This window comes from Danio rerio, chromosome 11 (assembly GCF_052040795.2).
Source record: "Danio rerio strain M-AB ecotype USA chromosome 11, GRCz13ab, whole genome shotgun sequence".
NCBI classification, from domain to species: Eukaryota; Metazoa; Chordata; class Actinopteri; order Cypriniformes; family Danionidae; genus Danio; species Danio rerio.
In genome coordinates, this window is record NC_141031.1 from 34,057,173 (window position 1) to 34,081,695 (window position 24,523).

The window sequence follows — 24,523 nt, forward strand, 5'->3', positions numbered from 1 at the left end:
TTCTGACATCATAATGCAGAAATTACCTCTAAACGGCAGCGCTTGGATTCGTCAACACAGAAGGGGTCCGGCGTTTGTTTTGTGAAGAAGGGGTCCGGTGATTTCACTATTATTTAAAGCGTTATCATTTATGCAGCTGCTTTGTGAGACATCCAGATGGCAGTAACGCAAACCGAAGCTAAATGTTTACAAACATGATTACATTACAAATGCTGTGGATAATTAAGTATTGTGAAAACATATGGAAGAACACTTTGGCATGTCAAGATGTTCATAATATGTGTGTGTGCTGCCGCTCACCGGCTCCTTCAATTGCACACGCATCAAGCAACTGAAGCAGTGAAGGTAAACAAACAGCGCTTTATTATAAGCATTTCATCGATAATTATTTACACAGTTGGCACTAAGAATGAACACAGAAACGTTTTCTGACTAACACCTAGCAGCTAAATGTGTCTGGAAAAATTTTCAAGGGCTTTCATTTTCATAAACAGCACGGATGTGAATGCGTCTGAGTATTCTGATTGGAGCAGACGTTTGACGTCAGTGTGTTCTAGACGTGAACGCGCTCTCTCCAGCAATCTTCCTTCTGTGTTCACACAGAGCAGCATTCCAGAAAATTACTAGTAAATGTTACCACTTTTCTTACTGGAAAATTGCCGGAGTAAATTTACCAGTGTTTTCAAAAAGGGCCTGTTCACACATACAGACCTTGCCGGAAAATTTCTGGTAATTTTCTGTAAAGGTCTAGATGTGTGAAAAGGTCTAGTGTTTCAGACTGCACTCCAATCTTTAAAAAGTGTTTATATATATATATATATATATATATATATATAAGAGATTTTGTTTTGGATGATTTTGTTTTGGATGAAGATGAATAAAAACTGCTCATATAGGAAAAAAACAGCAATTCACAGCAACTAATAAAGTTAATATTATCCTTTCTTTTCAGGGAGCGTGCACATTAGGAGACAAATGCTGCTATTCACATGATCTTGAAAAGGAAGCTGAGGAAAAGATGGATTAATTGGTTTTCTCACTCTTGGATGTTCATCACGCAGCTGTGAAATGTGTCCCGCGTTCACTGGTTAATGAGCGATACTTTATGAGATGTAAATGAAATTTCTCGTAGCAATTTCAAATCTGTTGACAAGATCAGATTTTCGTTAATTGGAGTTGTGCAGAATTAGAATTTTGACAAGCCCAGGATGCCTATATGGGACACTCTATTCTGTGTGTTTATTCTGTTTTACTTTGTGTTTTATTTTCGCCTGGCAAATAAATACGAAAATGAACGTTTTTAGTAATGTACAGGACACATTTATTTATTCCACAGTTTATTCTTTAAGTGACATTTTCATTCATACGAAAGGCACAGTAGAAAAATACCATGAAAAATATTGCACAAATCAATCTCAGGAGATCAGTGGTGAACAATTAATAGCTACGAAAGTTCTTGTAGATCTTTTTTTTTTTTTTATGAACATGACATTGATGTGTGAAATATTTCCAAATTTGAAATAAAAAAAAAAAATACTTGGTAATTTTTGGTCCACTGAATCAGTTCATTGTATTATGCAAAAAAAAAAAAAATCTACACATCATTTTTTTTCAAATCAGTGCCACGGGTTTTGATACTGCAATGCTGCATTTTGATTGGTTCTTACAGAAGCCGAACTCGTAACAAGAAGGTGCGGATTTCCATTGGTTTTAGTGTCACTTCCCATGATGAAGGATCTCTGGCAGTGGGCGGAAGGGCATCTTTTTCTGAAAGACAAATAAATCAAACACATTAATTCTTTACAAATTATATTTGAGTTCTAATTACAGCGATTACAAATAAGAGAACTTAGCTACCAGTGTTCCAGTGCAGGCGGATCATGTCCTCTTTCCACTGGTTTGCTCCTAAACTCATCTCAGACGCTCCCAGCACCTGCAGAGTAGAAAACAGCTTCTGCAAACACAAGAGCAAGATTACATGATCAGTTTTAGCTTGAAAATCAGCCATTCAAGATTGAGTACATGTGCTAACATGTACACTTCTCTGCCTCGAGTGCTTCACTGCTTTCTATGAAACTATAATTATTCATAAATATTAGAATGTTAAGGACTGAATTTTTATTAAAACTTAAGTCATGCCATATTCTTTGGATTACAACAAGATTCCACAAACATTTTTTTTTTTTATTAACAGCATAAATAATTTTTTTAAATATATTATTTCTTTAAAAAGTGAGATCACTATACTTTGTGGTTTATTATATTGACATTAAATGATAGGTAATGCTGCAGTTTGATGGTTTTAAATGGTTGAGAAATGGACAGAAAATAGGACATCTTTCTCCTTTGCTCTCATTTTCTGTAAGCCTCAGTTAGTAATATGTAGAACTTTTAAAGTACTGGATTAATTTATCAAGATTTTGTTCTGCGAAATTAAGTAATAAAATTAACTAAAATAACTTTTTACATATTAAGAAAAACGCTTGTTTCTTGTAAAAGAAATCACTGACTGAATTGGAAACTTGTTAATGCAAGACATTTGTAACTTTAACACAATTAGTGAAGTGATTCAGAACTGCAAGAAAGTCTAAAAAATTTGAAGACTTGACGGGAAAAAAAAGGTTAAAGACGTGAGAACTTGCAACTTGCAAGTCATATAAACTGTGAGAAATAAAACTTGAAAGCCCCTAAACTATATAAAGCCTAAAATTTGGATTTAAAAAAAAAAACAAGCTTAAAAATAAATAGTACAGTCTGAATCCTATAAAATAAAAGGTGCGTTCAACTTCATGCTGTGCAGACCGTAAAGTGGTGCATGCCAGTTAGAAATTTTGTCCAGCTTGACACTGCTGATGTCTCACATGTGGCATCAAAGTACCGCGACAGTGCTCTGAGATCAGACGATTGATTCAGCCGGTGCAAGAAGCATGGTAAAGCCTATATCAGATATGAATACACATGTGAAGAGAGTCTACAGGAGCTGCGATTACTACACTGATATTACACCATTGGCTGGATTCATGACAACAACCACATGTGTTTCAGGTTTATTATTGGACAAATTCCATCTCACAAATTTCCAAACACAATTAACTTTTCATACCATCTCTAGTTTGTATACATCTTGTATATATGCTTTTTAAAAGATTACAAATATTTTACTGCAGTATCATCTTTTGTAAATAACTGGTTTATAAAGGCTAGATTGTAGCTCACTTATTTTGGAAATGTCCTTTTGTTCAATCTTGTTGGATTAAATGTTTTTTTAAATGCTTTCATTATCCAAAATAATCTTAATCATAGTTTAAGACTTAATCAAAACACCTTGTTTAGGGTTTTACACTAATATATATTGAAAAGTTTTAGATTTATAAATGTAAACTCCTTTTTGGCATATTTAAACAAGAAGTATTAGACTAAAGCATGATGATGATGATAAACTCCTATTTGTGCTCATTGCTTTGTATTTAGTAGACCTATTAGTGGATATTTATTTCCTTTTATTGTATATATTACCCTCTCAATTAGTCTTATTTCTCTCATGAATTTGTTATATAGGCTACTTACATTTAATTCCTGATTCCCTTTTTCTTTAATGAACTATAGTTTGTAGAGACTGTATTCTGTTTTATTTGTACTGTAAATCTTTTGTTGTTAAAAATAAATAAACAATAAATGATGATGATGCCATGACATGTGATCGGTCATTATGACTGCCCTACTTTGAGTACCGAAGTGTCTGGCTTAACAGCTCTGTTTTTAACTCCACCCCCACCTGCGCTCGGCTAATCTTGCTGGTCACCGGCTGCAGCCGTGCTTCAAGTCGAACGCACCACTTAAAATTGAAACAAATTCAAAAATATATAGCTTTATATCTAACAATTGAGTGTTTTATCCTCATTTTAAGACATTTTTTCAAGTGTCTGGAAACTTTTTTTTTAATCATACCAACTCTCTCAAAAACTAATCACCACAGTTAACAGTGTAAACATAAATTAAACCATGTGTGTTTTCATGTGTCACCTGTAGGTTGACAGTAACAGGCTGCGAGTGTGTTTTGCTCTCTTTAGCCTGGTACTGATGCTCCAGCCTGACCAAAACTGAATCCTGATCCCACTGTGACACTGTCAGCAGATGAACAGCAGGGGGCAGAGCAGCCTGAAGCCCAGAGAACTATGAGGAAACAAAAAAAACAACAACAGTCATTCATGATCATTAAGCAGCAGTTAATTTCCTCCACTGATTATCCACAAACCTCCAGTTTAGTGCCAGGGGAAGGAGCACCGTCCTGGAAGGAGAGCAGGGGTTGGAGCACCATGGACTGTGCGAGTGGTCTGTGGAGGTCAGCGGCTGCTTCTGGAGGACTGAGGGTCAGCAGGAGACGACCACGAGCCACTAAACCATGAGCAAACTCTCCCGGCTCAGACAGAGGCTCTCCAACACCACGGAAATCATCATACAGAAGTCTCCTGTGCAGCTGAGGGAGAAAACAATCAGATGTTAGCAGTTGAAGACCACTTCGGTGTTCGATTTGTTGTCGGTTTGCACACTTCTTGGCAGAAAGGTTTAATGATCTGGACAAAGAGGGGGAGTTCTACTCATACATAAACATACATGATAAACATGCATAAATATACATATGATACATACATACATACATACATACATACATACATAACTAGTTATGTGTAATAACAATGGAATGATAAGCAGAAAGTTAAGCTGCCATCACCAAAAAAATCCTTTTATATAAAGTATTAAATATAATTTAGGAGTTCAGTACTACTGAAATGTATTTAATACTTTATAAAACATACTTTTTTGGGGCTGGCAGCTCAAAGACGCCTCTCATATGGAGAAAGAAGTCATATGAATTGCTCAGGTGTGAAATTTTTACAGACTTCAACAGATTGTAAAAATCATGATGCATCTGTTGGTTTCGTCTTCAAAATCGGCTCTTTATTTTCTATTCTCTATTGCATTCAAGTCAGGTGATTGGCTGGACCATTCCACAGCCTGATTTTCTTTTTCTGAAAGCATTTGGTTCATCTTCATCATCCTGATAATGTAGATGTTGGACTGAAGCAGCTTATATTCATTTATAATGGCGAAGAGCGGAGAGTTGCTAAATAACTACTGAGGGATTTAAGCATCTGTCTGGGCTTTCATTGCCTTTCTACACCTCCCTTTCTTCATGTGTTCAATACTTTTTTTTCTGTGTAACTTCATTTTATTACACTTAACTTCATTTGTAAACTAATTAGATTTGTTTTCTTTGCTATAATAAATTTCTCTTGTTACCAACATTCGAGGAAAGTTTCAAGTCAACAGCACCTTTAGAAATAGGTTTTCTGAGAAAAATGATGATGTGTACAATACTTACTTTACCCTGCTGTACGTACATACATGCAGGCATACATACATACAAAAGACCACTTGAATTCTGTTTCTTTGTATTTATTACATACAAGTTTGAGAATATTTGTTTTGTTCAATAAAAGGTCATTTGCTTTTCTGAACTTTTCAGAATATAGTCTTGTCTAAAAAATAAATAAAAACAAAAATAGCTTTAAGCACATGCCACCTTTTTTTTTTTAGATAAATGGAAATTTTATCGATATAGCCCCCCTGTGTATTTTTTCCCACAATTTCTGTTTAAAAGAGAGAAGATTTTTTAACATCTCAACATAAGTTTAAATGATTTATTTCTAAAAACTGATTTATTTTTATTTTTATACTTTGCCATGATTACAGTAAATAATATTTGACTAGATATTTTTCAAGACACTTCTATACAGCTTAAAGTGACATTTAAAGGCTTAACTAGGTTAATTAGGTTAACTAGGCAGGTTAGGGTAATTAGGTAAGTTATTGTGTAACGATGGTTTATTCTGTAGACTATCCAAAAATATATAAAAGAGCTAATAATTTTGACCTTTAAATGTTAAATTTTTTTAAAGATTGCTTTTATTTTAGTCGAAATAAAACAAATAAGACTTTCTCCAGAAGAAAAAATATTATCAGACATAATGTGAAAATTTTTTGAATCTGGGAATTTGGGAAATATTTATAAAGAAAAAAATTTCAAAGGGGGGGCTAATAATTCTGGCTTCAACTGTAAAATTGTTTAATTTTATTTTCTTCAAACTGTTCAATTTGATAAAAAAAAAAATCACTAAAATAAAAATAAAAAATGGATGGTAAAAAAGGATAGTATGTAAATTAAAAAATATCTAATGGACACCTATCTAATGTAAGGAAAAATATATACTGTAAGGCAGACAAAAAAAATAATAAAACTAAATCAAACATATTTACCTATTTTTTCCTTATACAACATTGTATTTTTTGTTTTGCACTGAGAGCACTTTCATATTGCACTGAATTGAGAGAGAGGTTGACAGAGATTTGAAAAAATGATTTTATTTTACCATGATTTCCAGTGAGCCGTTATAAATGCTGCTGGCGCCTTGAGAACGATCAGTCACCACTGTCAGCTGACGCTTGTCATCCTAAACACACACACATACACACTAAATTGTATTAGATATCTTGACATTTACAGCTCAAAAATATTTATGAAAATCTGAGAAAGCAGAAGGTTAAAGGCATTATTGAAGAACTCGCCTTGATGTAAGCACGAGAGTTGATTGGATAGTAGTTTCCAGCAATTGGCTCGGTCTGCTTCAAATCCCATGTGGGCCGATAATCTTTCCTTTAATGACAGGACAACCCCAAAGATGACATTTGTACATTTACACCTCATATATAGACTACTGTTAGAGTTCAGGGTCCGTAAGCTTTATATGCTCAACCTGGATAGATTTTTAAAATACAAAATACAGTAATATTGTCAAATTTCATTATTATTAATAATAACTATTTTCTATTTTAAATGTTCTTTTAAATATTATGTATTTCTGTGATGGCTTTTTTTAGTCTTTAGTATCCCAGTAATCATCTATTATTAGCACATGATTTTTTAAATTATTTTTATGATGAACAGAAAGTGAAACAATTTGTGTATTATAAAAGTTTTTTTCCTACAATATTAGATCAATATAATGAAGCTTGTTAATAAGTGTTAATTTCTTGTAAACGTTTTACTGACTACATACTTGTGAACAGTAGTGAATAGATGAATAGAACAAAGAAAAGTCATTTCTATTGTTAGAAGATTAATACATAAATAATCTTTTCAATAGAGATGTTCTAGTGTTAAAAGACCAGTGATGTTTAAACAGATTTATGCGCATGCATACATACATACATACATACATACATACATACATACATACATACATACATACATACATACATACATACATACATACATACATACATACATACATACATACATAAGACAATAGCTAAAGGTCAAGAGAAAGTCAAGAGCAAGTTGATATTATTATTATTATTATTGAATAAAACAGCATGGAAAGTGGAAAAACAGTAAATAAATGTTTTTTTTCTTCTTAATTTCAGTCCTACTATGTAAATCTCCTCACCGTCGCTCCAGAACTTCTCTGCCATTGGAATCAGTGTAAAAATAGCCAGAAGACTGGATGTCTGTGTCCAAACGAGTAATCACTTCTTTCCCTAAACCATCTCTGGAAAAGAGGAAGACATCAGAGTTATGAAGCTTTATATTTTATAGTCATAAACCAGCCCTTGCATGCGTGCGTGCGTGCGTGTGTGTGTGTGTGTGGACTTACTCAACAGGCACGGGTCCTACAGTCCACTCCAGCTCCAGTTCCCTGCGGTCCTCATACAAACGCACCACCTGAGAGACCCACGGGCTGAACCGCTGCGTCACCTCCTGAACACTGTTGTATAGTGAGACCGCCTGGATTTCTGCAGTCTTGCTGATGATGAAGGGGTCTGAAGAGTTTGGTCTGAAGATATAAGCGCCAGATGGCTGATGGCTCTCCTTGTTATTCCCAGCACTTGCATTGTACCTATAGTACCAAAAAGCAAGAAAAAAAATTCAGTATACATGTAGTTTATAACTTAATTAATCATTTACTCCTGTGATTTTAAAGTAGAATTTTCAGCTTCATTATCCAGTCTTGAGTGACCTGATCCTTCAGAAATCACTGTAATAATAATAGTAATAATAATAATAATTATTATTATTATTATTATTATTATTATTGTTGTTTTATTCATGGTAATAGTAATAAAAGCAGTAATGATTGTAGTAATAATTTCATTTGAAACTACATACTATAAGAAAGCAGTTATTTAAAGTTGCAATGAATATTTAACTATTTAACATTTGTTTGTACAAAATTTGTTTACATTTAATAAATGATTTCTCGATGAACAGAAAAGAAAACATGAAAAAAAAAGACTGACCCCAAAGTTGACCAGTAGTGTACAATTCTACATGTCTGATACTGAACCATGAAACCAGTCACTGCATGTTTGTAGGATTAGCCAAAAATACATTGTATTATGTAGTGAAAAAAATATATGGATATTTTTATACCAAAAATCATTTAATTAAATAAAGTTATTTTAATATAAGTTATTATATTCATTTATGTTACTTTTCTTTCACAAATATATCAAAACTTCATCTGTGCTTAGTAATATGCATTGCTGAGTACTTAATTTGACTTTAAAGGTGATTTTCTCAACAAAAATGTATTATTATTATTATTATTATTATTATTTACTATAATTACTTTTTAATTTTTTATCAGATTTCAGATTTGGTTATGACTGGTTTATGATTTATGACTGGTTTGGTGGTCTGGCAGGGTCAAATATTATTCATATTTATAAATATTAACTCAACTCAGTGAAATTAAATGTGGAGAGTTCAACTGCTAACAGTAAAATAAACCACAAAAAGCTAAATATTTCTTTAAAGCTTTACACTAAAATTGCCATTTTGTCAAATAGGTATGAAAACATAATTATGTCTAGCCTTTTATTAATGCTCTTATTTTTAATTACAAATATTTATAAATGTATACAAATTTGTGTATTACATTAAAATAATCTTTCTGCTTTTTAAAAAGACATCTATAATTATTGTACATCTAGTATCAAACATAAGATGGTAAATATGGTATCCTAATTATACATACGGTTTATTTGTAAAATTCTTACAACCACATCAAGCCATTTTAATAATAAATAATAAAATTTTAAGCATTTTAAGGTTTTTTTTTATTCTATCAAACATAACAAGAACTTGTGGGGGAAAAAAAGTGCTTATTTTTCTTAATTTTGAAAACACTTACAATTTGTTCTTGTTTGCTTTTTAGCATATTAATGATTATGACAAATAAATTGATGCCTAATAGAAGCTAAAAAGCAATTACAATATTTGTATATGCAATAAACACAGCACAGTATTAATGCTAGGCAGATTCACATGCAAAATTTCCAATACCGAGTCAATACCATACTTGCAAACAATTGCACTTATACAGGTTAATTCAGAGAACAGTATAGTATTAACATGGTAGATATACTAAAATCATACTAAAACAACAAAAGGTAATACACACAAACTAAATCAGCCTAAACTAAACTGACCAAAAGAAGTTTTGCGTGAGTCGAATAGTTTGTTGAGTCTCCAGGTTTGTCAGGCTGCTCAAAAGACCAGTGGTGCTGTCAAACGTCACCTTCAAGAACTAAAATATACACACAGAGGAAAAGATTCATCATTTATGGCAATTGAAAAATGAAATAAACCACAATAGCGAGTTCTTGTTTTATTCAATTTTGAATCCACATAATGTTTGATTATTTGGTTGTTAAAAAAATAATTAATTAATTTAAAAAAATAAAAAAATTAAATAATAAATTCATAACTAAATTAAAAAAATTTAATAAATTAAATTTAAAAATATATTTTTAAAATATATTTAAATATTAATATAAATATAAAAACATTATACCAAAAAATGTATAATTACTACAAATATATTACAAATAAATTACAATAAACACACAAGTAAATTATAACACAAAATAATTAGATATAAAATATCTGAAATATCTGAATTGTGAAAAAATAAAATAAAAATACCAAGTGTCATACCTGTACAAATGTTTTCCACATTGAAAAACAAACTGCTTATTGAACTCCAAATCAGCATGTTAATGTTTTCTGAAAGCTCATATGCCATTGAGTAATAGAAGCTTTAAACTCAGCTTTGCATCATCACAGGAATAAATCTCACAATCTCAAAAGCAGACTAAACTGATGATTTTACATGTATATTCGTGCATTTCCTTCTTTTACCTTGTTTTGAATGGAGGACGGGACTGCATTTTTAGATCTAGATACTGGAGGCTGATCCTGAACCATGGAGATGATGTACGTACTGTAACCAAGAGGAGGAGCTTCAACCTGGAACACCAGCTCACTTTTAGCAAAACCTCTGTTCTGCCTCACTTCCTTTCTGGACTTAGACAGTGGAATGACCTGACAGACAGCAACAGAAACTGACATGAGGAAATGTTTTAGATTTTATATCAGAAATGAAACATACACTGTACACACAGACTATAAAAAATAGTTCAGGGTTTATACATATTACTACTACTAAAATTCCATGACGTTTGCAAGACTTCCAAGTACATTTTTATGACCTAATGTTTCATTTAATGTCGAAATAATGGTAAATAATTAGTCTAAATGGTAAATAATATGTGCATGTTCAAATTTAGTACAGCATGTTGTAAAATGCACAACAATCTATTTAGTTTACAATTATTTATTCAGTCATTCATTTTCCTTCGGCTTAGTCCCTAATTTATCAGGGGTTGCCACAGCGGAATGAACCGCCAACTATTCCGGCATACATATTACGCAAAGGATGCCCTTTAAGCTGCAACCCAGAACTGTGAAACACCCATACACTCTCACATTAACACTCATTCACTCATTCACTACAGTCAATTTAGTTTAACCAATTCACCTAGACTAGAGCACATGTGTTTGGACTGTGGTGAAAACCAGAGTACGCAGAGGAAACCCACATGAATATGGGGAGAACAAGAGAACAGAAGTACAGACAACTAACCTATATTCAAGCATACAAATATTTAAGCAAATTTACATGACTTTTCCAAAACTTTGAGAGGGTTTTTCCTGTTTTTCCAAAACTTATCTAGACTTGAAAAATGTCATGTCAAAACTACATGACTTTTCCAGGTTTTCCATGACTGAACGAACACCGATTAACAAATTAAACTTATTTTAGTAATTAAACACATGCTGTAAAGTTACTATTTCGTGAGTGAGTGCATATTCTGTGCTTCTGAATGGCTATCTTTGAATTTCTGTCATGTTTCGTCTGGTGAAATCAGCCAAATTGCTTATCATTGCAAATCTCGTCACACAGCGTGTTGTTAGGACATTGGGTTACAATGTAACCTGCTCACCTAATGTTTACATTTATAATATTTATACTGTTTGCCAATTAATAACATCATGTGGAACTCTGAATCTGCGTCTCATTTCAGAGTCTGCTACTATCCACTGGAGATCGCATTTCAGTCACGGACGCATATTTTGAGAGCCTTCCTGACTAAATGAATGAAATATGCGGTTTTCCACCAAGGCAATTCAGGGTGCTGAAATATATTTGGCGTAACTGGCTATGGATGGGTTAAATGAACCAAAGCAAAGACAGACATTTCAGGACATAACTCATATTTTTAAAGCGGATTTTTAACTTTTAACATTGTTTTTGAGATAAACAAATATGTTCACTTGGCATGTTTTTTAAATATCTGCAAACATATTAAGGTATTTTTATACTTGAGAAGAGAAAACGTACATACAGCACCTTTAATAATCAATTAACTGGTCAAACCTACTTCTGATCAACACTCAAATAAAAATTTGTTTTGTGAAAATATATTGAAGGCGGCAGATTTATTTTTTGTAATAATGTTGTTAAACTATTTATGTTTGATCAATGGGTCTAAATAAAAGCTCAAATTAAATCAGTTCACCATATAAAAGTGACCAGGTCTCTTCTGTAAATCTTGATTAAACTGCCTGATTCAAATGGAGAAATATTTAATTGAAATATATATTTATTCATATTTCGAAAATGAATGAAAGTCTTGTGGGTAAGTAAACAATGGGACAAATAACCCTTTGGGGTGAACTACTTATTTAAACTTTATTAAACACAGTTACAAACCTCACTGTCCACTGCTTTCCCATTTGCATCAGTAACATTGTACACTGAACCATTTACGGGCAAACGAACAGGCCACCTTACAGTCCGGCCCAGAGGATTGTACACATTCATAGAGAACTGAGAGAGAAAAAGAAAAAGATTGACCATTATTCAATAGTAAATCTGCTTTTCATTTCTACAAATTCATTCACTGTGATCAGCGTGTTGTACCTTATGGCTGCTTTCTGTGAGGGGACACACACTGATGTTGAGATTTTCACAGAACACACGTGGAGCTTCAGAACCACTGAGAACAGCCAGAGAATTACTAACCAGCACCTGCAACAAGAAAGAAAAAGTCATTCAATTTCTAAAAAAAGGTATTCAGCACTATTTTGTGTAAAAAATATGAATAATAATAATCAATTTTCTTTAGATACAATAAAAAAATGATAAAATAATACTTCTAGTGGTGCTTTTACATTATTTATACATATATATGCAAAAAACAATCTTAAAAGGGGTTTAAACAGTTGTGAGACAGCAGTGTGTGAATATGGCCAGCCTCTAATGGTAGAAATTAACTAATTATAATTATTCGTGTCATCAGAAGAGGAAGGTCCTGCATATTAGTGATGATCTCTCCCTCATTAGCATAGACAGCCCTGAGTGAGAAGCAGCCATCAACTAATAGAGTGTTGGTGAGGTAACACATACTCATTTATAGATCCACTCTCTTTTTAAAAGCGCAATATCATTTGATTTTAAAGGGATAGTCACCAAAAAGGCACAGTTTGGATCAAAGCCTAAAAGGGGCAGTTTCAAAGAGTCATAAAAAAATATTTGTGTAGTTTTTTTTAGCTGAAAATTGACATACACCCTTGGGACATCAAAGGCTTATTTCACATCTTGTAAAAACAGGCATAATAGAAACCCCTTGAATAATTAATTTATTTTATCACTTTAAATCAACAATACTATATGCCTGATGATGGTGAGGAGAGTGCTGGATTGCTTGTTTGTTTGCTTTTTACACACTTTCACATGGTATTTACAGTAATTATACTAAAAATGAAATCTGATATTTTGAAAAATTTAGAAGACAGATAAAAAAATATCCACATGTAAAATTCACACGTATATATAAAAACCAAAACGGTATTTCTGTGTCATTGCACAAGCGTTTTGATTGTTTTATTTCATCCATTTCTTTCTTATTTAAAACATTAGACAGCAGACCTCACAATGCGCCCAGCCTGTAGCGAGTCTCCTGGCATAGTCATTTGCCACATGCTGTTTCTCTGTCCCGGACACTGCATCATGATGTTGGGCAACACCCATCGCCCGCCCTGAGCCAAAGGAGAAGATGATGTCAAACAGCATAAAAGCCAACAGAAGATATTTATTTTACAGCAGACGTAGACTTACTCATAGTATCACTGTCCCCTTCACCAAAAGGTCCTGATGTAGATGTGGGCCCTCCAAGCACCTCCAGCTGGTTGCATGTCTAGAATACAAACACCACGTACAAGTATTACAAAAAGCACTCTAGATGTGTGTGGTACTAAAAATGTAGTTATGGGCATCACCTGTAGACGGCTGTTGCTAAGTCTCTCATATAACTTCAGCGCTGGTCGGCTAGTAAAGTAGCCAGTCCAGAAATCATGAGCATCATCAGCATATGGGAAAAAATCATCCGTCTTCATAGGCCTAAGACGATCAACCAAGAGGAAGAGATGTCAGAGAAAACATTTGAGAGATATATAATATACAAGAATCAAGTGATTCTTTAACAATGGTGAAAAGAGTACTGAAAAATCATACTCAGGTAAAAGTACCATAGCTTAGCCAAAAATGTAGTGCAAGTAGAGTAAATGTAGAGTATCTGTTTTAAATATTACTCAAAGCATGGGTAAAAACTAGCCCTTTCAAAAGTACTCGAAAGTGGTGAGTATTAGTATGTGTGTGAAAACGTAACATTCTGTAGTGCATTTAGTGATTGTTTAAGGCCATTTGACTATTTTCAGTCACCATACAGTCTCGACATCTTTCATTTTCTCACCAGTGACATGCAGTCTAAACAGTCTCAGGGTGATTGCGTGTAAAGATTTTAGACATCTTGGACACATTCCAAACATCTCTTAAAATTGTTTAGTATGATGCAAACTAATTTAATTGGACAGGAATCACAGGGCTGTTTTTTCTACTTTAGCCAATTCCCATACACAAGAAAAAATGAAGTAGTGACTGCAGGTTGAAGAAAAATACTGGAGTAAATGTACCGATACAGGAAGAAAAATGTACTCAAGGGAATGTAAACGTAAACAGTTTTAAAACTACTTAGTAAATTACAATTCCTGTAGAAAAAAATACTTACGACTATTTGTAATTTGTTACTTCACACCACTGTTCTTTAGCATGCCTTATTTAACTATATTAGCACACTAACCAGGTGAAGTTGGCCAGGTTGAGTTCCTGCAGGTAGCAGGACGGTGTCGAATACAGCACATTCAGCTTGCTCCCTTTGGCTTGCAGTGCATTTACATACTTGATCAGCTTATCCATATTTTTATACCACAGATTGGCATTTTCATACTGGAAGTCTGAACCCATGGTCATGATGATGTGGTTTGTCTTATAATAGTCAGCCTGAGAAGAGAAATCAATTGATCACCACGTTATATACACAATATGAATGAGTAAACGATGTAGTGCAGCAATACTGTTTAATTCGTATACCTGCTTATGGGAAGCGTTCAAAAACTTTTGCACGATCTCATCCACATTGTAGTCTTCTAGATCTGGGTCGTCTCTAATGGGGGCATCATCACATGACTGATCCCAGCAGAAGCCCTCAGGAGGGTTATAGCCATTGGGGAGAACCCCTTTAAAGATTAAAAGACAATGTGTCAATTACTCTGAGTATTGTTTAAGATGTATTATAATACTGATGCATACCTACATTATTTATATATAAAAGCAACGGAAAATTTATTAGACCACTTGAAAGTTTTTAGTTTCTCTGGATTTATCAGTTATGGGTTAAATCAATCATTCATTTGTTTTTTAGTTTAGTCCCTTATTTATCAAGGGTCGCCACAGCGGAATGAACCGCCAACTTATCCAAAATATGTTTTACAGTGGATGCCCTTCTAGCTGCAACCCATCTCTGGGAAACATCCACACAGATTAGTTTATACTCATACAATATGGACAATTTAGTCTACCCAATTCCCCTGTACCGCATGTCTTTGGACTGTGGGGGAAACCGGAACACCAGGAGGAAACCCACACGAATGCGAGGAGAACATGCAAACTCCACATAGAAACTCCAACTGACCCAGCAGAGGTTCAAACCAGCAACTTTCTTGCTGTGAGGCGACAGCACTACCTACTGCACCACCGCGTCACTCTTTTGGGTGAATTGAGTGGGCTAAATTGTCCGCAGTGTATGACTGTGAATGGGTGTGTATGGATGTTTCCCAGTAATGGGTTGCAGCTGGAAGGGCATCCGCTGCGCAAGGCATGTGCTGGATAAGTTGGTGGTGTATTCCGCTGTGGCGACCCAAGATTGATAAAAGGAATAAGCCGAAAAGAAAATGAATAAATGGTTATTTATTTTACTCAAAATTTACACTGTAAAAAATGAAAAGACAAGCACCCATAACAACAAATGCTTTTAAGTCACTTTAACTTATTTTATTAAGTTAATAAGGTTTTAGCTAATGTTTCTAAATTATACAAGGTTTATAAAACTTAAAAAATATAACAAAGTTATATAACAGCGCTGTAGTGTGTGGTCGCCTCATCGCTCATGCACCAGCCCCCATTTATGAACTCAAGATGACCTATGAAGAAAGAAGTAATCGCATAGAGGTAAATATTTATTTAAATAAATATAACAAAGTTATATTTTTAGTCTGTTTAATTGATGTAAGTTGAGATGAATAGAAAGTTTAATTTAATTAAGCTGCAAGACTTTTACAGTGTAAATCCAGAAAAGCTGGGCATTTATGTGCTCTCTTAAATTTTCCACAGCTGTAAAACATATGTTATAAATGTAGCAACAATATTGTAAAACATTACATAATCCTTCAGAAATCCTTACAATGTGCATGTATGAAATGTAAAATGATAGAAGTGTTACTACATCATCAAAAAAACTGAAATTAGATTACGCATTAGCTCAAGAAAATGCAGGTTTGCATAAAAGTACCTGTGAAGAGATCGGCAATAGGTGGAGTCAGGCTCTCACTGGCCCTCCAGAGCATTTCCATCTCTTTGGTCTTCATCCTGCGGTCCTTGTCCTGGTAGTCCAAGCGGCCAAAGAAGAAGCCGTCATAGCCCATCTATAAACAAATCAGAGCAGAGCCATCAGCAACTTTAGATATTAAAATACAATTCATGATGCCAGATAACATGCCATGGCTACCTGAGCAAAGATGGAGGCGTGTTCTCTGGCGTGTCCGAAGGGGTCAATGTGCCAAGCCACCCGGGGACGTCCACACTCGCCGAAAGTGTCATTGAGGAATCGCAGCCCCAGAGTCATCTGATCAATGACAGCGCTGTAGTGTGTGGTCGCCTCATCGCTCATGCACCAGCCACCATTTATGAACTCAAGACGACCTATAAAGAAAGAAGGAATCTCACAGAAGTAAATATTTATTTTAATGTGTTTAGAGGGATTAAGTATTAACAATAGCAATCATATATTAATACAGTTGAAGTCAGAATAATTAGCCCTTCGGTAAATTTTTCCCCAATTTCTGTTTAACAAAGACTTTTTTTTTTCTCAGCACTAGGGTTGTCACAATACTATTAATTTATGTTACAATACTATACCAGCTGAAGTATCATGATACCAAATAGTATTGCAAGACTGTTATTCATAAGTCAAATCTATGAAATTATCAGAAATATAAAATTTTATAAATTTAATACATTTTAATACATTTTTTATGTTATAATAGGCCTCCTTAAATTTAATTCACAGTTTCCTTATAACTGAAAAAAGTAGATTTGCACGTCACTTCACCTAAAATGTATTAGTTATTTGATGTTTATTTTGTAGATAAATTGACCAACAACAACAACAACGAAAAAGATAAAGATACAAATTATACCAAACAAATTTTGTTTTAGAAAAGGAGTATTTGTCCAGCAAAGTTAGGCTTTATAAAGTGTTTAAAAATTGTTTAAATGCTTGCTGTTGGTCTTTTAGGCTTTTTGCCTATTGTTTTTGTTTTTGTTTGTTTTTAGTGTACAGTAACAATCCAAAGTAATTCAAAATTTCAAATTGTGAGTCGCTCTTTTTAAGTGGTTGTTGTAGCAGCTAAATCATATTGACAGGAGCAGAAATGAACTGATTCAGATTCAAACTGAAGCTTCCAAAAATGTGCAATAGGCTACTATAAAAAGTGTGGATTCTTCAGTTTTGCAAACTTAAAGGGCTTTATAGACTACTAAAATAAAATGATCTATTGTTACACGAATGTTTGAGCGTTTTAGTGACTTTTCCACATGCAACATTATGTAATGTAGGTAGACCGTTAACGACAATACCACTGTTTATACCACCGTGCAACCCTATTCAGCACATTTCTAAATATAATAGTTTTAATAACTAATTTCTAATAACTGACTCTTTTATTTTTTCTATGATGACAGTAAATAATATTTGACTAGATATTTTTCAGTATACTAGTATTTAGCTTAAAGTGACATTTTAAGGCTTAACAAGGTTAATTAGGATATCTAGGCAAGTTAGGGCAATTAAGCAAGTCAGTGTATAACGATGGATTCTCCAGGACCGAGATTGGTGACCCCTGCTTTATATCATTCAAGACATCTGAAAATGTGGGAAGTATTGTACTGTATAATTGTTTTTGCTTTAACATGACTACACTCAATATACTGTATTTTCTATATGTTCTGCAAAACAAAACCCCTCCTCACCCTCATTGACCAGCTGGGTCACAATGCGGCGTGTGTTCTGGTTCTGCTGTCTCCACCAGCGGTAAAAGAAGGCCGTCTCAACATAGATAAAGCGTCGAGCTGGATCCTTCTGTAGCTGATCGATCACTGAGTCCAGAATATACTGAACACCTGCATGCTGGATGTTATTTCGGTCTGAGGAAAAAAAAAAAAAACTCAATGACTGGAATCAAAAACTGGAGCTTGTGGTTTATTTATATGCATGCACAAGCCTAACACAACTTTCAATATTGTTTTGTATGGTGTCAGGTTAAACATTAAGTTTTACCATTACAAAGCATTGCCAATATCATATGACAAGCAGCATGTAACGCTTATGGTCAGTCACGCAAACAATGTGATCTACAGTCATATAAATGCAAGTAATAAACAGTAAACATGTCCAACTCAAAAACAAACAGAACTTCACCTCCGTAAAAGTACTGATCCACAGTCTTGAGCCAGCCGACATCATCATGTGTGTGTGGAACCAGATGGACGTTCAGCATGGATGGCTTTGTGGCTGGACATGACTGCATAAACACAACCAGATCAATATCAGTAGAGAGATTACCACAACAGTAATTTACCTAATATTCTTGCTTCCTCATTCTGCAATCATTTCCTCTTTACTTTAATGAGAACTAAACAGCATATTTAATATGATAATATGATGAATATATATATGAATATATTTCAGAATTAGCATGCATTTAAGAACTTGCTGTTTTAGGTTTGTTGACAATTCAGTCAAGAGCAACAACCAATCAAAAGAAGATTAGTGAATGAAATACATCGTTCCTTTTATATAAAGTATTGTTCATAGTACACTATAATGAATAACTAATATGGCATTTATAATTTATTTTATATTTACAACATTCTTTTTAAACGTAACGTTATCTATATCCTTCAGCTGTTTTCACATTTAGCCTAGTCTTTATGGGTTACCTTTGAAGACTACAATGACGATTCACCTTGTAAACCAACACTCACCTTATAACCGCAGATGGAGTTTCGACCCGTGGGCAAAGAAAACACAAGCGAAAAACAAAACAAGAGCAGAAGACTGATGTGAAGCCATGGTTCCGAAGCCATGATGAAAATGAAACTGCCCTCACATGACAGCCTGAATTTGTGCTTATATCACGTGATTTCTCCAGCCACATTTTCACAACAATCAAAATAAAAGTCCTTAAATAGAAGACTTTTGTGTCGCCGCAACGGAATAAACTGCCTTAAAAATATAATGAATACATAAATAAAATAAAATGTAATCTAATAAAACATTAGAACGATTATATAATCAGAAACTGTTATATAACATATTTATGCTGTGAGGGAGCAAATTATATAAAACAAATAAGACTTTCGCCAGAAAAAAAAATATTATCAGACATATTAAAATTTTTATTAAATAAAAAATATTTTATTTTATATTACATTTAAATATTTTTAGAAAGAAAAAAGTTCAAAGGGGGGCTAATAATTCAGACTTCAACTGTGTATATACAGTTGAAGTTAGAATTATTAGCCCCCCTTTGATTTTTTTTTTCTTTTTAATATTTCCCAAATGATGTTTGACAGAGCAAGGACATTTTCACAGTAAGTCTGATAACTTTTTTTCTGTTGGTTGTTCTTTTAATAGTCTGTATTTATATGGCCAATTTAACACATTTAACAATTTAAACAATTTACATTTAGTCTGTTTACCAAACAAATAAAAATAAATAAATTCCCACCTGATGTTTTAGATTTTATTTTTTTTATTACATTTTAATGAATGTTGTAAATGTCCCTGTGGGTTGTTGCAACCGTCCCCCTGCTCTAGGTCAGTTGCAACGTTTGACTTTGTCTGTTCAGGTTTAAATTCTGCATAAATTATCATATGTACACATATCATAGCAATGTGGGTGCGCATCCAATAGATGTGAGTTTACTACATTAAAACTTTGGGTTTCCGCAAAAAAAAAAAAAAACTGTCTCTGAGAAACTGACGGAAATGCACAACAGTGTCTGCAATGTCCCCTAATATTAATCACAATAAAAATTTTGCAAGATGAACCATGAAGAATCCTTATTTGTTTCCCTTAAAAACATTTTAGTGTAAAATTATTTAAAGAGCCATTTTTTATATCATGCAAAGAACAATTTCATAATATTAAGATTTTTTTTGTGCAAAGAGATCTTAGATTGTGTGCTCTTAGGCATTAATAATAAAAAACCTTTACTTTTAGAACTGTGATTAATCAGACCCATAGCCCGCCAGGTGAAAGGGGTGGTTCTTTTTCTCTCAAAAAGTGGACTTTTTTTGCAGTTATACGCCTCAGTTTCTAGTTAACTATGAGACTTAAATACAGCATTTTAGTGATATGTATATATATATATATATATATATATATATATATATATATATATATTTTTTTTTTTTTTTTTTTTTTTCCCCTGCTGGATTAGCTAGTCAGATGTCATGATAACCACACTTTTTGATGTGCTTAAAATATTTCCTAAAAAATTGCAATCAAAAAACAAGACAATTTTTTAAAAAATACAAATTTATTACATCATATATCATTAGGAAAAAATACCAATTTGTTAAAGTTTTAAAGTTAAAAAAAAATTAGAGTACGATCATTAGACAAAAAACAAACTGGCCAGCAAATTAAATTAAAACACAATTAAAACATAAAAATAAGAAGAGTATAGTGATAAGAATAAAACAAATAAAATGAATTCTTCAGATTTTTTTTTTGTCTCTGTGGTAAAAAAAAAAAGTACATTTGAAAATACATGGATATTTTATTGCTCATTTTTATTTCAGAAATAAGGTCCAAGATTTACAATAAATTTACCTGTAAAATGTTTTCTCTGTTTAAAAAAACAGTACAGTAGTGAAAGAAGACTTCTCTTACATCAGATTGTAGTCCCACCGAAGCAACAGCCGAGAGAGGACTCCGTTTGCCTTTTATGATGGCATAGCAGTCAAAACAGGACAAATGAGCTCATGTATGGGACAAATTCTAGACAATTATTCATTAAGGGTGGGTCTTCCGAGCCCCCCAGGCTAACGGCCTGAAAAGTTAGAACATGTTTTATGCTTATAGTAAACATGTTTTTAATAGAATTGTGCATTTAAATGTGCACCGACAGGTGTTTCAACGAAGGAAGTGAGCAAACAGCCGCAAAAACAAATTACATAAAATCATTTAAAGGACAAATGCTGGACCTCCTCGACCTTTTGGTCGTGTTAGTTGGTTAGTAGCATTAGGTTATGTGACCGCTAGTAGATAGCGTTCTTGCATAATCAGAAGCTTACCACCGTTAGGAGTTTGTCAGTCAGAGCAGGGTGTCCTAGCCGGGCTCACTTTCTGTTCTAATGTCCCGCATCTGTCTTTAATTATATTCATCTGTCTCCATATTCTAATGCATCCCAGAATATTACACAGCACCAAAAATGTAAAAATATATGATCAATATATTTAATATGTTTTTTTGTCTACAGCCGACCGCAACTCGCCGTGACGGAAAACTCCGACCCCGTGTACTCCAATAAGGTGTGCTCTCGCATTGTTAACATTTGCATATGCATTCCTATAAAGCTCATCGGTTCTCTCACAGTCTTGTCAGTTCGCCCGGTGTTGTTGTTTGTACTTGACCAAGGTGAGTTCAATACCTGACGGTACGAGTGTGGAGCCACGCCAATCTCACGAAGGCCGCTTCGTGAGGCTTCACTCGGGCCCGTCTGTGCTGTAGTTCCTTGCGGTTTGCATACATAAAGGCAATATCGGCAAGAATATTACGTGTTTGTTGCTCGAAATGTGCCGCCGAGCAACATTCCAGTGACCAGTGGCACGGGCTGGTGCCCGGTTAGCAAGTGCACTCCCTGGGGCGAGGCGGCTTGTGAACCCTAGGCAGGGATCATACAAGCCCTAAGGACCCTCAGGGAAACACGGGAGGAAGGTAGTGGGACCCCGCTGCGAGGGTTATGGTGGGTGGGAGCAGCGAGGCCCACTCATCGTCTATTTTAAACTATAGATTTAAACTTTAGTTTACTATAGTTTAAAATAGAAACCAAGGTAACTGTAATGTTTAAACTCTATGTCTGGCTGTTGTAATGTTTTGCTTTGTTTTTCAGCTGAGTTGTTGAGCAAAGAAGGACTATTGAAGGACAACTGTCAAAGACAACCGCGGGTTATATTCATGAGCGCGCGCATTATGTTTCCGGGCTGTTTTCTGAAAGTTTATCTTGTTTAGATAAGTTTGCAGGTCAAACAAAATAAACTATACTCTTTCTAAACACCTGCCTCGTGTTTTATTTGTCCTCTACAGCAATACACTGTCTGTCATATAAGTCTGTTGAATGCATTTGTATGCAGCATGGTTTAACAATAAAGTAGTCTAACAAATTATTAGCAATTAATAACAAATTTGTCTTGTGAAAATGACCAGTGGGTGGTGAAGAAAAAAAGTTAATGTCAAGTTATACATATGTATAAAAGAAGTTGAACAAGTTGTCATAATATTTAGCCATAATGCATTTTTCTATACATTTCCATTAGACCTTTTTTCTAAATCTATAATTGGTAAATTGCTCCCTGGTCAATCTGGACTTAATGAAGGTGAGGTGCATCTGAAAGGAGATTGTCCTACCGTATATTCACATTTTTACTTTTTTTTTTACTTTGTCCTATGTAGTGCTGTCTTTTCCTTTCTGTATCACAATGACATGATCTGGCAACAAATTACAGTATAAACTGCAAATAAATAAATAAATGAGCCACAGTTTACATCAGAACATCCCTCCACAGTACACTGTTATACTGACAACATGACTAGGCCCACACAGAATCTACGTGCGCAGAATTCTAGATTCTTAGCCCATCATTAATTCTGTTTATTTACTTGAGTAAATGTGTAAATCTATATTCAATTTTTTAATTATTTACAGTGATATTATTGAGTAATATGAAAATATTCATATTAATTATATATTATTTATTATACGAAATACTTGCTTTGTTTACCAAATAAAGAGGATCTAATTGGATTTGCATTGTAAACATTAAATACAAGTTAAAAAGGCATTACTTTTTATTTAATATAGCCTAATAATAAGGTTTTTGATACTCCCAAAATAATTGAGCATAAATCCGCAGATTTTTACAATTCTGTGCAGAAATACCAAAATATGTCCACAGATTCGGTCTGACTCTAAACATGACGGACGTCTTATCTGTACACAATGACTGTCATTATGACGGCACTGACATGTTCATTAAGAAATGAATAAGGATTTTAAGCAATTAAGAGACTGTCTGTTTTGCTATTTGTAGCCTATGTGCTATTTTGAGAAATGCACTTACTTACAAATGTAAGACTTTTAAGTCTTTTTTTTAAACCATTGTGAATAAATTTTCAGTCTTATACAGGACTACGTGCTAAGGATGTTTTAATTGGCGTTGTCAAACTTTTCAGCCCGCGAGCCCCAAAGTAACATTGCCTGTGACTCGCGACCCCGAAATTCCTCAGAGTTGGTTATAAATAGGCTATACCAATGTTGCACACACAACAGCAGGCCTATATAAACATGAGCATATTGCCAACACAAAAAAAGTGCAACAGTCTTAACAATTATAGGCTATAATTTATATAATCCTTTATTCATTTGTTTAATTTAACATTAACCTCACCTCAATGAGCCTGGTGGACGCCATGTTTTCAGCACAAGTCTATTGGTTTAATTTTAGAGATCATCTTCAATGTTCAATTGTGGCCTGTATTTATTTTCAATTTATTTGAATATCATAAAGGAGTCAGAAAGTTTAACCTGGTGCTATAAAATCAGTCTGTGTCGTTTATAACGTACTAATCTACACAATCTATGAAAAAAATAAAGGCGAAGGTCTTTTTATTTGCATGTTGTTGCTTTTTATTATTACTATTAACTACTATTTGTATTTACTGTGGGTTATGGATAAAATATTAATTAATTAATACTATAAGATTTAATGCATTTAATTGAATTTTTTGCTGGATTAACTAGTCAGAGATCATCATAACCACAATTTAATGACCTACTAAAAATATTTCCTAAAAAGTTGCAATAAAAAAAATTTAAACTAGACTAATTTTTAAAATACAAATTTTTTTACATCATATATCATTAGGAAAAATAGCAATCTGTTAAAGTTTTAAAGTAAAATAAAAAAAAGTAGCCTACTATCATTTATTAGACAAAAAAAAAAAACAAACAAACTGGCCAGCACATTCAACTGTCCTTAGTCACAATTTGGCCATTTCAATAAAAAAATTAATTAAAACATAATAATAGTAATAATAATAATAATAATAATAATAATAATAATAATAATAATAAAACAATTATAATGAAA

General features: G+C 33.5%; 2 protein-coding genes across 4 annotated transcripts in view; one reads left to right on the forward strand and one right to left on the reverse strand.

The window, feature by feature from the left end:
- The window catches only part of trmt1 (tRNA methyltransferase 1), a 22,408-nt gene extending 20,864 nt beyond the window's left edge, over window positions 1–1,544 (forward strand). For both annotated transcript variants that reach the window (XM_087273913.1, XM_087273914.1), the window contains exon 16: window positions 953–1,544. In XM_087273913.1, coding sequence (XP_087130039.1) covers window positions 953–1,027 — 75 coding nt within the window. In that variant the 3' untranslated portion in view covers window positions 1,028–1,544. The remainder of the gene's footprint in view (window positions 1–952) is intronic.
- On the reverse strand, window positions 1,321–19,250 carry man2b1 (mannosidase, alpha, class 2B, member 1). 2 transcript variants are annotated; one of them, XM_087272350.1, is made up of 22 exons: window positions 19,128–19,250; window positions 18,562–18,664; window positions 18,114–18,287; window positions 16,591–16,784; window positions 16,375–16,507; window positions 14,898–15,043; window positions 14,608–14,807; window positions 13,748–13,868; window positions 13,587–13,665; window positions 13,398–13,507; window positions 12,390–12,497; window positions 12,180–12,296; window positions 10,265–10,447; window positions 9,553–9,650; window positions 7,716–7,958; window positions 7,509–7,610; window positions 6,628–6,715; window positions 6,432–6,512; window positions 4,256–4,477; window positions 4,024–4,173; window positions 1,858–1,954; window positions 1,321–1,767 (listed from the first exon to the last, which is right to left on the reverse strand). In XM_087272350.1, the coding sequence occupies exons 1-22, from the start codon at window positions 19,227–19,229 to the stop codon at window positions 1,664–1,666; spliced, it is 2,955 nt and encodes a 984-aa protein (XP_087128476.1). In that variant the 5' UTR covers window positions 19,230–19,250; the 3' UTR covers window positions 1,321–1,663.
- Window positions 19,251–24,523: the final 5,273 nt, after the last annotated feature.

What these genes read in the sequence shown, in the direction of transcription:
- man2b1 (XM_087272350.1), bottom strand. Translation starts at nt 19,229, where the DNA reads ATGGCTTCGGAACCATGGCTTCACATCAGTCTTCTGCTCTTGTTTTGT. An exon ending in AACCTGGCCAACTTCACCTG is followed by an intron (nt 13,869 to 14,607) that starts GTTAGTGTGCTA and finishes TGATCGTCTTAG; the next exon opens with GCCTATGAAGACGGATGATT. An exon ending in TTAGCAACAGCCGTCTACAG is followed by an intron (nt 13,666 to 13,747) that starts GTGATGCCCATA and finishes TTTGTATTCTAG; the next exon opens with ACATGCAACCAGCTGGAGGT.